Raw genomic sequence first — 15,230 nt, forward strand, 5'->3', positions numbered from 1 at the left:
TCGGTTCCCCAGGTCCCACGTTAGCCAGATGCACAAGGGGGCGCACGCGTCTGGAGTTCGTTTGCAGAGGCTGGAAGCCCTGGCGTGCCCATTCTCTCTCTCTCCCTCTATCTGTCTTTCTCTCTGTCTGTCACTCTCAAATAAATAAATAAAAAATTAAAAAAAAATACTTTTAAATATTCTGTTTGTTTGATTTGGCTTTTTGAGGTAGGGCTTCGCTCTAGCTCAGGCTGACCTGGAATTCACTATATAGTCTCAAGGTGGCCTTGAACTCATGGTGATCCTCTTACCTCTCTGCCTTCCGAGGGCTGGGATTAAAGGTGTGTGCCACTATACCCAGTGAATTTTTGGTTTATTTGTTTGGTTTTAATTATTCTGAAGGAGATTGAAAAGATTCTTGAAATGACATCGTAAGTATCCAGAAATAGTCATAGTGGAACATCATGAACTCATGTGCTGCACTTAGTTGGTTTTCTGCTACATAGAAGGTAGTTCTTTCTGGTCTGACACATGATCAGTTCAGTTCTTACTGGGCAACTCCTTAATGTCTAAACCAGACAGAGACAGAACAAAAAAATGAAATTACAGACCAGCATCTCTCATGAACATAGATGCAAAATTTCTCAACAAAATATTGTCAAACAGCATACAAGAATACATCAGAAAGATTATTCACCCTGACCAAGCAGGCTTTATCTCATAGATGCAGGGATAGTTGAACATATGCAAATCAGTAAGTATAATACATTATATCAATGGACTGAAGGACAAAAATCACATGATCATCTCATGAGATGCTGAAAAAACATTTGACAAAATCCAACATCCCTTCATGCTAAAAGTCCTGCAGAAATTGGGAATAGAAGGACATATCTCAACATAATAAAGCCTATTTATGACACATCTACAGCCAACAATACTAAATGGAGAAAAACTTGAAGCTTTCCCACTAAAATTAGGAACAAGACAAGGGCATCCACTGTTCCCACTTTTATTTAATATAGTACTGAAAGTCTTAGCCATAGCAATAAGGCAAGAGACACACATAAAAGGGATATAAATTGGAAAGGAAGAGATCAAGTTATCATGATTTGCAGATGATATGATTCTATACATAAAGGACCCTAAAAACTCTACTAGCAACTGTGAGAGCTGATAAATACCTATAGCTATGTAGCAGGATAAGTGAACACAAAGAAATCAGTAGCCTTTTTATATGCTAACAATAAACACACAGAAGATGAAATCAAGAGAATCACTCCCATTCACAATTGCATTAAAAAAGCTAAAGTAGCTCCCAGCACTTGGGAGGCAGAGGTAGGAGGATCACTGTGAGTTTGAGGACAGCCTGAGAATATATAGTGAATTCTAGGTCAGCCTGAGCTAGAAAGAGACCCTACCTCAAAAAAGTAAATGATGATGATGATGATAATAATAATAATAAAGTACCTTGGAATAAACATAACCAAGGAAGTGAAGGATCTCTACAGTAAAAACTTTTAAACACTCAAGACAGAAATTGCAGAAGATACTAGGAAATGGAAAGACATCCCTTGTTCTTTGATTAGGAGAATCAGTATTTTGAAAATGGCAATCTTACCAAAAGCAATATATACATTTAATACAATCCCCATCAAAATTCCAATGGCATTCTTCATGGAAATAGAAAAAAAAATCCTAAAATTCATTTGGAAGCACAAAAAAACCTGGAATATCTAAAACAATTTTGAGCAACAAAAATGAGACTGGTGGTATTACCATACCTGATTTTAACATATATTATAGAGCAATAACAAAAACAGCATGGTACTGGCACAAACACAGACATGTAGATCAATGGAACAGAATAGATGTTAGTTTGGGTAGCTACAGCCACCTGATCTTCAGCAAAAATGCCAAAATACTCATTGGAGAAAAGACAGCCTCTTCAGCAAATGATGCTAGGACAACTGGGTATGTTATCTGTAGAAGGATGAAAATAGATCCTTATCTCTCTGTGCACAAAAATTAAGTCCATATGGATCAAAGACCTTAATATCCAACCTGAAACTCTGAAACTGCTGGAGGAAAAAGCAGGTGAAACCCTTCAACATACTTGTCTTGGCAAGGACTTTCTGAATATAACCCCAGTTGCTCAGGAAATAAAACCACTGATCAACTGTGGGGCCTCATGAAATTACAAAGCTTTTGAACACCAAAGGACACTGTGAATAAAATAAAGAGGCAACCAACAGAATGGGAGAAAATCTTTGCCAGCTATACATCTGATTCAGGATTAATATCCAGGATATACAAAGAACTCCAAAAACTAAGTAATATGAAATCAAACAACCCAAATAAAAATGGGCTATGGAACTAAATAAGAGAGTTCTCAGAAGAAATACAGATGGCATACAAACATCTAAAAAAAAGTTCTACATCCCTAGCCATCAGGGTAATGCAAATTAAAACTACTCTAAGATCCTATCTCACTCCTATCAGAACAACTACCATCATGAAAAAAAGTGACAATAAAGGCTGGCTAGGATGAGGAAAAAGAGGAACCCTTCTATACTACTGGTGGGAATGCAATCTGGTCCAGCCATTTTGGAAATCAGTGTTGAGGTTCCTGAAACAGCTAGAAATAGATTTACCATATAACCCAGCTATACCACTCCTAGGCATGTATCCTAAGGACTTGTCTTAGAGACACTTGCTTAATCATGTATATTGCTGCTCTATTAACAATAGCTGGGAAATAGAACCAGCTTAGATGTCCCTCAACTGATGAGTAGATAATTAAGATGTGGCACATTTATACATGGAGTTCTATTCTGCAGTCAAGAAAAATGAAATTATAAAATTTGCAGAAAAATGGATGAATCTGTAAAGGATTATTCTAAGTGAGGTAACCCAGGCCCAGCTAGTCAAATGTCACATGTCCTCTCTCATACGTGGATCCTAGCTACAAACTATTGGACTTCTGTGTCCGTAGGAAGAAAACTCAGTAGCAGAGGCCAGTAAGCTACAAAGGAGATACAAAGGGAATTGAAAGGGAGGGTGGGGAGAACTTAATAAGATGGTACTGTATATAAGTAAGTAGAATAACAGATTAATGGAGGTGCAAAGGCCTAAGTGAGGTCAGGGGAAGAGACTGAGTGTGGTGGTTTGATTCAGGTGTCCCCCATAAACTTGGGTGTTCTGAATGCTAGGTTCCCAGCTGATGGATATTTGGGAATTAATGCCTCCTGGAGGGAGTGTATTGTTGGGGGCGGGCTTATGGGCTTTATAGCCAGTTTCCCCATGCCAGTGTTTGGCACGCCCTCCTGTTGCTGTGGTCCACCTTATGTTGGCCAGAGGGTGATGTCCACCCTCTGCTCATGCCATCGTTTTCCCCTGCCATTGTGGAGCTTCCCCTCGAGCCTGTAAGCCAAAATAAATCTCTTTTTCCCAGAAGCTGCTCTTGGTTGGGTGATTTCTAACAGCAATGCGAACCGGACTGCAACAGTAAAGTGATACCGAGGAGTGGGATTGCTGCTAGACACCTGACTGTGGCTTTGGCCTTTTGGAGCTGGTTTTCAAGAGGAATGTGGAAGGAGTTGAAACCTTGCCCTAAGAGATGCCTTGCAGTGCTGTAAGTACAGCTTGATGGACTGTTCTGGAATGAGCTGCAAGACCTGAATGCAGTAAGAACTATGGACTGTGAGGTTTGGCTTATGAGGGTGAGAAAAAGCTTTGCCTGGACTGGGCTAGCAGTTTGTGTGAGAAGCTTGCTCTTGTGCCCATGTCCTGAGAAGTTGTGCAGGGTTGCTTTGCGTAGAAATGAACTGGTGTGTGCAGAGGGATATGGCACAGAAAGAAAAATCTTTGGGTGAACTGTTGCCCACTCAGCTGCAACTGAGAGATTACAACCTATGAGACTGGGCTAGCTGACCTGCACTGGGGCAACAAGAAGAATGTAGACTCTTCTGAAGGGGCCTGAGTGCTCAAGGAGTCCTGTTCTTCAAAGTCTGCTTTAATCCCCCCTGGATTAACAAATTGGCACCCTACCTGGTATTGTGGAGTATAAGAAATGCTGGAAAGTGGGTCATTGAGTTTGCAACACGGTCTTGTGTTTTGGAAATGGCCATGGGCAGTGTGAAGCAGGTTTGCTGGTTGCCTGCACAGAGACCCCATGGGGCCATGAGGATGAACCGTGGCTTGCAGTGGAGACCCAGTGAAGATGCCGGGACCATGAGATGGCTGCCGAGGAGCTGCTGGCCCCGATGAAGTTTCCCAAGACTGTGAGTAGCCTAGCTGGAGGGGCGGGATTGGAATGCCAGAGACTTGTTGCTGGTCAGAATTATTGGACTTGATGATTTGTCACTGGCTAGAGTTGCTAGACTTGAAACTAGAGTTTGATGTTTGCCCTGGTTGTTTAAATCTTGTATTGGTTGAATGTTTCTTTGCTATGCCCAATGCCACCTATTGCAGTGTGAATATTCTGTGCCATTATGGGTTTTTTGAGGTTATTTTTTGGTATTATGGCTCCGTTAAAAGATCTTGGACTATGGGGATGTATGAACATCATTGGTATTGATAAAAACTATGGGGACTTTTAAAGTCAGACTGAATGCATTGTATTTTACATGTATAGATATCAGTTTATGGGGGCCAGGGGCGGAATGTGGTGGTTTGATTCAGGTGTCCCCCATAAACTTAGGTGTTCTGAATGCTAGGTTCCCAGCTGATGGATATTTGGGAATTAATGCCTCCTGGAGGGAGTGTATTGTTGGGGGCGGGCTTATGGGCTTTATAGCCAGTTTGGCACGCCCTCCTGTTGCTGTGGTCCACCTTATGTTGGCCAGATGGTGATGTCCACCCTCTGCTCATGCCATCGTTTTCCCCGCCATTGTGGAGCTTCCCCTCGAGCCTGTAAGCCAAAATAAATCTCTTTTTCCCAGAAGCTGCTCTTGGTTGGGTGATTTCTAACAGTAATGCAAACCAGACTGCAACACTGAGTAAAGAAAAGTTAGAGGGAGGGCTAATCCAAAACCTAAGAGGGTATATATCAGTCATATGGAAACCTACTTTCTTGGACAATGGTGCATCTAGAAGCCATAGATTGTTGCTAGAAAATTTTCAGTGTCAGGGATGAAATACCTTCCATGGAGTATTGGCCAGGGAGGTCCCTGATGCCCCCAAAACATTACAGGCCATTGCTGAGGCTGCTGATTTCCCATCAGGAATAGATGATAAGACCCTATTGCTGAAGACTCCATACACTTGGGCTACAAGGTCACTGAGAAATCCTGCTGGAGCTGAGCTGAAAGCCTCCTCTCTGTAGACTAGCTGACAGAAAGCTGGGAAAAGTTATGCTACATGCAGTTCAATGGGGGAGAAAGAAATCACTAGTGGAGGTAAACAACAGTGGACACTGCAAGCTTTAAATTTGGCCAGCCAGGCCTAATGAGTCAACAGGTGCAAAAGTGGCATGTCTGTTATGGGGCAAACCAACTGTTCTCTAATTGGACTGAAGACCAGCTCCATGGGAGAGAATACATGACCGGTACTGAAAATCTTCAAAAGGGCTGTAGTCATGAGCACTAGGGGTATAACATCTGCTGCTGTCTGGCTTAATGTATACAGTATGCTCATCAACTGCCCAGTAAGCATTTCTTTTAATGTCCATACCCATATATTAATGCCACTCTCCCTTTTGATTACAAAAGCTTCTCTTTTCAGATGGCAGTGACCTAAGGATGACTCAGAATAACGTTGAGAAGTGACAGAAGAGTGCTCAGCACTGAAAGAAACATCTCTATCACACCTTTCAAGGCTCAGGGCCCATTGTGGAAGAGGTGGAGGAAAGAATGTAAGAGCCAAAGGAAGAGTAGAACTCCTTACAATGTGCTCCTCCAGAAACAAAATGGCCTGGATATCCATGACTTCACAGTGCCTGACACTATGTACATAAGACCATCATAATAGGAGGAAAAGATCATGACATCAAAATAAAAGAGAGACTGAGTGAGAGGGGAAACGGATGATGGAAACTAGTTTCAAAGGGGAAAGTAGGGGTGGGAGGGAATTACCATGGGATATTGTCTAGAATTATAGAAGTTGTCAATAAAAATAATTAATTAAAAAAAAAAAAAAAAGATCCTGTGCCGGAGGGTCTGCTGCACAGTGTGAATAGGTCAGATCCCTGTTCCCTGGAGCTTCTTCCAGTTTCTTGGTTCCTGTAGGTCCCCGGCTGGCTCAGGGCTGCTTGCACCCTGCGAGCTTGCTGCAGAAGCAGGACCCTTGGCCTGTCTTCCTGATCGAAGTGGCCCTGGGTTCCCAATTCCAGAATACTGTGTGCTGCTGCGTGCGTGCAGTGGGCACGGAAAGGTAGCGAGAATGAAGGAGATAGACTACCTCTTGCACTTCAGCCAAGCCACAGCTGAATCCACAGAGGCCTGGGGAGATGAGCAAGAAGAGTGCTGTTTCCATGCTGTTCCTGATCATCAGTGCCAGGGTGCAGGAACTAGAACCTGAGGATACGCAGCACTTACCAAAGCAGAGAGCCAGAGGCTCCTAAGAGCTCATCACTGAAGTAGACTTAAAACTCACCCACCAAGGTTCAGGGGATTTTGCAGAAGAAGGGGTGGAAAGATTGTAAGAGCCACAGCTTGAAACATCATGCCCAGAGGCAATCCCCCCGCGCCCCCCCCCCCCCGCAAAATAACGGACTACTGCTCCCACAATGCATAAACTAAAATCCATGGGCCATAATTGCAATCCCACTGAGGAGCATTCCCAATTGAATGGGGATGAGTACCAACATATGATGTATCCATAGGAAACATCTTGTTAATAATAATAGCAATGACAGACATTAAAAAAAAAAAAAAACAGAAGAAGAGGGCTGGAGAAATGGCTTAAGCAGTTAAGGACCTGGCCTATGAAGCCTAAGAACCCCGATTTGTTTCCCCAGTACCCACATAAGGCAGATGCACAAGGTGACAGATGCATCTGGAGCTCGTTTGCAGTGGATAGAGGCCCTGGCACACCCATTCTTTCTTTCTCTCAAATAAATAAATAAAATATTTTAAAAAACACAAATATGCATCTGTTCTCTACATAGTTCTGAGATTCATTTTGTATACCAACATACATGAAACGATATTAACAATTTACATATATACATATGTACGATTTAAAAGAATTTCTGCGCTGGGTATGGTGGTGCACGCCTTTAATCCCAGCACGTGGGAGGCAGAGGTGGGAGCATCACTATGGGTTCAAGGCCACCCTGAGATTATATAATGAATTCCAGGACAGCCTGGGCTAGAGTGAGACCCTACCTTGAAAAAACAAAAATAAATAAATAAAAGAATTTCTGGTTAAGCATGGTAATGCATACCTGTAATCTCAGCATTGGATGACCACAAGTTCTAACCTACATAGGAAGTTTCAGGCCAGCCAGGGTTATATAGGGAAGTCTTAAAGATGTCCAAGGAAAACATCTAATTTAGGAGTAGAAATATAGTGCAGTAGCAGCATGCTTGCCTAGCATGTGTGAAGCCCTGGATTCAGTCAGTAACATCACAAACACACACAGAAAAAAATTAAAACTAAAAGACAACTTGTATCTAATTTGCCAACAACCTTTCAAAACAAAGCTAACAGGACTGAAAGCTTATTAAAACTCCCAATCTTTGTGGAAATGGGAAAGAACTCTGAGATTAGTCTCTAAAGAGTAATGGCAAGAAAGCAGCTCACTATATGTCCATATATATTTTTTAAAATTTTGTTCAGGCGCTGGGATGATGACACAGTGATTAAAGGTGTGTGCTTGCTGTCCAGGTTTGATTCCCCAGTATCCACATAAAGGACATATGCACAAAGTGGTGCATTAGTCTGGAATTTGTTTGTAGAGGCAAGAGGCCCTGGCATGTTCAATTATATTCTCTCTTTCCCTTTGCAAATAAATGAATAAAAATACTAAAAAATCTTGTTCAGCTGGGTGTGGTTATACACCTCTACAATCCACAATCTAGAACACAGAAGGCTGAGGTGGGAAGATAGACAATATCACATTGGCTTGCACAACACAGTGAGACACTGGACAAAAAAGAGAGAGAGAGAGAGAGAGCCAGGTGTGGTGGCACACGCCTTTAATCCCAGCACTTGGGAGGCAGAGGTAGGAGGATTGCTGTGAGTTCAAGGCCACCCTAAGACAACATAGTGAATTCCAGGTCAGCCTGGACTAGAGTGAAACCCTACCTCAAAAAAAAAAAAAAAAAAAAAAGAGGGACAGAGTAAGAAGTCTTGTCCAGAAAAACAAAAGGCAAGCAGCATAGTGCCATGCTGCTTAGTAAAGAAGAAAATGAGGTACCAGCTTCCCGAGTTCAGTCCTCTTCTCATCTGAGACTCTAGTAGCAAGAGAGATAGCAGCCACTCGACGGGGCTGGGTCACTGCGATGATGCCCTGGCGGCCAATCCCCCCTTCATAGAGATACTGGGGTATCTGAGTTGTCTTCCCCGAGCCAGTTTCCCCTAGGAAAGCAAGCAAAGCCTCATTTAAGTGAAGATGAACACAAATCACTAAACAAACAGCTCAGTTTCAGAGGAACAAGCAAGGAAAATACTGTTGGTGAGGTCACTCATTTAACTGCTGAAGAATATCCACTGTGGCTAAATTATATTTTAATGACCTTCACAACGTTTACACCATCTGTCATACAATTCCACTCGCAGGAATTCATTCTATGGAAACAAGGATGCTTCTTCAACTTGCCATAGGGCAGAAAAAAATTAGAAGCAAAACACATGTTTAATAATAAGTAGCTAGGGCTGGAGAGATGGCTTAGCAGTTAAGACACTTGCCTGTGAAGCCTAAAAAACCCATGTTAGATCTGTCTCCAGATCCAACATAAGCCAGATGCACAAAGATCAGGCAAGTGCAAGGTCACACATGCCCACTAGATGGCGCAAGTGTCTAGAGTTTGATTTCAGTGGCTGAGGCCCTACAGGCCAATTCTCTCTCTCTCTCTCAAAACAAATATATAACTGGAAAGTCACTGGTATAGTTAAAAGATAAAGTGAAATAAGACAACCATACAGATTGACAAGAGATGTCCATTCATACACTTATCACCATTCCCTCTTACATTGCCACAATATTACATACATAACACCTGCCCTCAAACTCTAGCAAGTTACAGGGTTAATCAAGCCTCATGTTCACATCACGGAGGCTGCACAGGCCGCCTCATCTGGGATTTTTTGTTTGTTTGGTTTTGGTTTTTTGAGGTAGGGTTTCACTCTAGCCCAAGCTGACCTGGAATTCACATGTAATCTCAGGGTGGCCTCAAACTCTTGGTGATCCTCCTACCACTGCCTCCTGATGCTGAGATTAAAGGTGTGTGTCACCATGCCTAGCTTACTTTTTTTTAAATTTTTTTGTTTATTTTTATTAATTTATTTGAGAGCAACAGAGAGAAGGAGGGAGAGAGAAAGAGAGAGAGAGGGAATGGGCATGCCAGGGCTTCCAGCCACTGCAAACGAACTCCAGACACGTGCACCCCCTTGTGCATCTGGCTAACGTGGGTCCTGGGGAATCCAGCCTCCAACCGGGGTACTTAGGCTTCACAGGCAAGTGCTTAACCGCTAAGCCATCTCTCCAGCCCCCTAGCCTACATTTTTTTAAAAAATATCTTTATTTGAGAGAGAAAGAGACTCAGAGATAGAATGGGCACACCAGAGCCTCTAGCCACTAACAAACTCCTGACCCATGTGCCACCTTGTGTGTCTGGTTTTTTATGTGAGAACTGGGGAATTGAACCCAGATCCTTAGGCTTTGCAAGCAAGCACCTTAACCACTGAACTATCTCTACAGTCTTGTTCTTGTTCATCTCTCTTCTTCTAGCACTGATCACCACACAGTATGGAAGTATTTAAATCTTTCAATACCACGAGACCAAGATCTCTGTCTCTTCATGGACTTAGCACCCTGCATATGGTAAGCACCCAATAAATATTGTTTCTTACCTTCTGTGGGTCCCTCTAACTGGAAACCTGTGTATCCTTATTCTTTGCTATGGCTACCTCCCTTTAAATAACCTGTCTTACTGGGCATGGTGACACATGCCTTTGGTCTTAGCACTTGAGAGGCAGAGGTAAGATGATTCCTGTGAGTTTGAGTCTAGCCTGAGAGTAAAGAGTGAGGTGAGTTCCAGGTCAGTCTGGACTAGAGTGAAACCTCACCTTCAAAACAAAACAAAACAAAAAAACTGAGTCCTAGCCCCCATTAAGTGTTGCATTTTCTCTCAGCCCCATCTTGACCACTTACTTTTACTGATGCCACCAAGAATCACAAACTAAGAAACTGATTATTCTGCAATCTTCTTGCTGAATTCACCAGGAACAAGCTCAAACTTGGATCAATGGCTCTCTGCACCTTTCCTACTCCTATTCCAGGGCAACAGACTACCATTATTGAACAAGATGGACACAATATTGAGCCTATCTGTCATCAGTGGGGATGTGGAGGCAGAAAAGCAATAAATTCAGGGCCAAAATGGGTTACAAAATGAACTACAGGCCAACCTGTGCTACACTGTGAAACCTGGCCTGGAATGCATTTTCAGCACCATGATATTTTCTCTATTTTGCATTTATTATTGGAGCACTTTGGTGGCAGCAGTGGCTGCTGGTACTAATCTTTTTTTCTGGACTGCATACTTTACGGCATTTTCACATAATTCTTCAAGACTGCCCTGGAAGAATTCTTTGGTGAAAGTCCTGCCATGGGGGGGGGGGGGGTTGGAGTTGGAGAAATGGTTCAGTGGTTAAGATGCTTGCCTTGCAAAGCCTAAGAACAGGAGTTTAATTCCCCAGTACCTATTTCAAGCCAGATGCACATAATGCACCTGGAGCCTGTCTGTAGCAGCTGAAGGCCCTGCTGCGTCCTTCTTCTCGGACTGTCTCTCTTCTATTTCTGCTTGCAAATAAATAAATAAAAATATTAAATTAAGCCAGGCATGGTGGCACACGACTTTAATCCCAGCATTTGGGAGGCAGAGGTAGGAAGATTGCCATGAGTTCAATGCCATCCTGAGACTACATTGTGAATTCCAGGTCAGCCTGGGCTAGAGTGAGACCCTATCTCAGAAAACCAAAAAAAAAAAAAAAAAAAAATTCTGCCTTGGGGACTACTGACTAGCAGTCACCTGCTTGCGGTGAGATCCATCAGAGGCCTGCTCTCTCATTCCAGGAATGCTAGATGTCCCAGAAAGCTGGTGGAGGGCTCTGACCTAAAGTTGCCTTAACCTTCTGCTGGAACGCCTCTGCAACACACGCTTGACACTTGACGCCTGATCTTTTTCTTTTTTTTTTTCCTTCCTTTTTTTGTTTTATTTTATTTTATTTACTTATTACTATTATTGTTTTGAGGTAGGGTCTCATTCTGGCCCAGCCTAACCTTCAACTCACTCTGTAACCCCAGGCTGGCCTCGAACTCACAAAGATCTTCCTGAACCTCGGCCTCCCAAGGGCTGGGATTAAAGGCGTGCGGCACCACGAACAGCCCTCTTTAAACTCTATTTCTCTGTACCAGCATTCTTCCGTCTCTCTCCTCACTTCAAGAGTCCCTTCAAATCAGACCTTCCTCTAACCATGGTGGTGCTCAGCTCTTCTCGTGCAACAGAAACTAGATGCCGTTCACCGAATTACAGTTTGCTTGTCCAGTCTCTAAGATCCGCCCCCCTCTAGGGACCACCTCCCAGCTGCCTCCTCCTCAGAGGCTGGGTCGGATTCACTCTGCTAAGCTCCAAAAGTCCCCAAGCATGACCCTCTACCCTTTCATGGAAGGTGAGCTTTAACTCACACACGTCGGTCACTACTTCTGGGCTGGCAGTGCCTACAGGATAATTCTCTTTTCCGATGTCCTCTTCAGACTGTCACAAAAAGACTTTCAAGTTTGTTGAAGCAACCAATGAAAGACAGCGAGTGGCATATTAGGAAAAACTGTCCTCGCACGTCCAGAACCAAAAGCAAGGAGCCGCCGACGTAACCACTTACCGATGAGGACCGCGCTGTCCAGGTTTCGGAGCTGGGCCAACAGCTGCCCCCGCGCCTGGAAGATGGGTAGACTCCGGCGCTGCCGCTCCAGGGCCTCACGGTAAGGGCTGGCCGACGGCTGGGCCAGGGGCTGCTGCTGCCTCCGGCCTCCGCCGCCGCCGCCACCCGTAGTCAGAAGCATCACCACTCGCGTCCCGGGATGGGAGAATCCGGCGCGGCTCCAAGGCCCAGAGCACGGCCGGAATTTCTTGGCCGGCGGGAAGCTTGCCTCCTCCGGCATGTCGTGAAGGCGCCGCGGAGGGAGGCGGGACTCTTGGCGGTGGACCGCAAGCGCGCACCGCCCCTTTCTCGCCACGTGCAGTCGTGTCCCGGCGACCACCGATGACCTCACCGCCTCCCACAAGCCTTTAGGAGAGAACTACAACTCCCAGCATCCATTGGGGAATTGGGTGTATTTTCACTTCCTGTGACTAAAATCCCGAAGCAACAACAGTGAGAGGTATATGGTTCCGTGGGAACAACATTGTTCTAGAGGACTGTTTTGTTCTAGTAACGTTATTTCTTTCGCCAATAATAGTAATGCTTCAAGGAAATTATTTCTATAAAATCAAAAAGGAACACAAATAGTTGCATTCTTTTCTCAAGAATATAAATTAGCCGGATGTGGTGGCGCACGCCTTTAATCCCAGCACTCGGGAGGCAGAGGTAGGAGGATCACTATGAGTTCGAGGCACCCTGAGACTACAGAGTGAATTCCAGGTCAGCCTGGGCTAGAATAAGACCCTACATCGAAAAACAAAACAAACAAACAAACACAAAAAGAACATAAGTTATATGATACTTAACATAGTATTCCCAATTTACAGGTAGGAGAAACTGAAATTTCTAAGTTTAGCCATTCAGATACCACAAACATCTTGATTTCGAAAACACTACGTTGGGCGTATGCATGGAGGGTGTCAATAAAGTTTTTTGAAAAAAATATTTCAAATATTTCAATTATTTATTTGAGAAAGAGGAAAATGAATGACAGAGCGAAAATCGGTGCTCTAGGGCCCCTAACCACTGCAAACGAACTCCAGACACATGCACAGCCTTGCGCATCTGGGTTATGTGGGTCCTGGGGAATCGAAACAGGGTTTTTTTAAAAGGAGTATTTTTTTTTTATTATTTGTTTGAGAGTGACAGACACAGAGAGAAAGACAGATAGAGGGAGAGAAAGAGAATGGGCGCGCCAGGGCTTCCAGCCCCTGCAAACGAACTCCAGACGCGTGCGCCCACTTGTGCTTCTGGCTAACGTGGGACCTGGGGAACCGAGCCTCGAACCGGGGTCCTTAGGCTTCACAGGCAAGCGCTTAACCGCTAAGCCATCTCTCCAGCCCGAAACAGGGTTTTTTTTAAAAAAATAATTTTTGTTTTTAGTTTTATTTATTTGAGAGCGACAGAGAGAGAGAGAAAGGGGGAAAGAAAGAGTGAGAGAAAGGGAGAAAGAGAGAATGGGCGCTCCAGCCACTACAACGAATTCCAGACGCGTGCTCCCCCTTGTGCATCGAGTCTCGAACCGGGGTTCTTAGATTTCAAAGGCAAGCGCTTAACCGCTCCAGCCCCAACCAGGGGTTTTTGGCTTTGCAGGCAAAAGCCTTAGCCTTAGCCATCTCTCCAGCTCCACTAAAAAGTTTTTCAAAAGGGCTTGCGAAGCCTAAAGAACCACGTTTTTTTTGCCTTCCTCCCCCCAACCCCCCCCCCCCCCCCCCCAGATAGGGTCTCACTCCAGTCCAGGCTGACTGGCTTTAAACTCAGAGATTCTCCTACTTCTGCCTCCCAAGTGCTGGGATTAAAGGCATACACCACCATGCCCAGCCCATGTTTGACTCTCCAAGTCCCACAGACTCCAGACATAAGTGTGCAAGGTTGTACATGTGCATTAGGTGACACACGTGTCTGAGCTTCTGTTACAATGGCTGGAGGACCTGGTGCGACAGTTCTGTCACTCTTGCTCCCACTTTCGCCCTCTCACATTATACACACGTCTGAAGTTTAAAGAGTACAGATGAAGATCTTGTGTAAAGTGATTTCTATGATTCTGTGATACTTATGTCTTTTCCTCAAAACGACTATCATAATGGATGTGGTGTAGTCCTGTAATACAGGCAGGGAAAGGAGTGAAAAGACAATGTCCTTAACTCTTCCTTCCTCCCAGTCATTCCTGGCAGATTCTCAAATTCTCTAGTCAACTCCCAAACCCTATTGATACATCTTAACCATTAAATGATTTAGCATTCCAGCAAGGAAATAGTATATAGCAAGCTCTACCTTCTAAATTACAAGCTGTTCAATAATTTGCTGACTTAACACAAACAAAACAGGCCAAAAAAAAAAAAAAAAGGTTTCCTTTTCATGTTGGGAATGTGGTCTCTAGAGAAGTCTTGAGCTCATGAGAAGGGCATCTTATCTTTATTTCCATGAAATTCTGCATGTGGAGTTTTTATTTTTAAATCTCCCGACTCTTTTTCTCCATTTTACTGACACTATGATCAGGAGTTACTTAAAATGGCCATCAACATGTTTAAGATGGGTGTTGAATAAACTGAAGACAGGTGTAGTGATGCACACCTTTAATCCCAGAATTTAGGAGGCTGAGGTAGGAGGATCACCATGAGTACAGGGCCATCCTGAGAATACAGAGTGAATTCCAGATCAGCCTGGGCTAGAGAGAGAACCTACCTGTTAAAAAAAAAAAAAAAAGAATAAGATAAAATTTTGTTTTTACCCTTATATATTTTTAGAAAGGCAATCCTTTATAAGGGAAAGTAAGTATTGTTTATAGACATTAAGTAATAGGCATATCTCAGCCCCTTTTCTCAGGGTAACCTAATATAGGAATCCTGTGTTCAAGCAATTATAAGAATCCATGCAGCCAGGCGTGGTGGCATATACCTTTAACCCCAGCACTTGAGAGACAGAGTTAGGAGGATTGCTGTGAGATCAAGGGCACCCTGACACTACATATGAATTCCAGGTCAGCCTGAGCTACAATGAAACCCTACCTCGAAAAGCCAAAAAAAAAAAAAAAAAAAAAAAAAGAATCCATTTTAAATGAGTGAAATCACCTTTTGGTAGGTAGAGCACACACCCTTCTCTAGAGGCAGCCAGCCAGCAACGTGTGGTGGTAATGGCTATTTTTTCTTATTGTTTTTCAAGAA

At 43.7% G+C, this 15,230-nt stretch overlaps 1 protein-coding gene across 2 annotated transcripts in view; it reads right to left on the reverse strand.

The window, feature by feature from the left end:
* Positions 1-12,331, reverse strand: part of Dhx33 (DEAH-box helicase 33) — a 45,619-nt gene extending 33,288 nt beyond the window's left edge. Inside the window, exons 1-2 of one of the 2 annotated variants that reach the window (XM_004666892.2) lie at positions 12,028-12,331; positions 8,342-8,502 (exon numbers count right to left, since the gene is read on the reverse strand). In XM_004666892.2, coding sequence (XP_004666949.1) covers positions 8,342-8,502; positions 12,028-12,307 — 441 coding nt within the window. In that variant the 5' untranslated portion in view covers positions 12,308-12,331. The remainder of the gene's footprint in view (positions 1-8,341; positions 8,503-12,027) is intronic. The other variant, XM_004666893.2, reaches the window with a different exon arrangement.
* Between the last annotated feature and the right edge of the window lie 2,899 nt (positions 12,332-15,230).

Source organism: Jaculus jaculus, chromosome 9 (assembly GCF_020740685.1).
Source record: "Jaculus jaculus isolate mJacJac1 chromosome 9, mJacJac1.mat.Y.cur, whole genome shotgun sequence".
In the NCBI taxonomy this organism is placed as follows: domain Eukaryota; kingdom Metazoa; phylum Chordata; class Mammalia; order Rodentia; family Dipodidae; genus Jaculus; species Jaculus jaculus.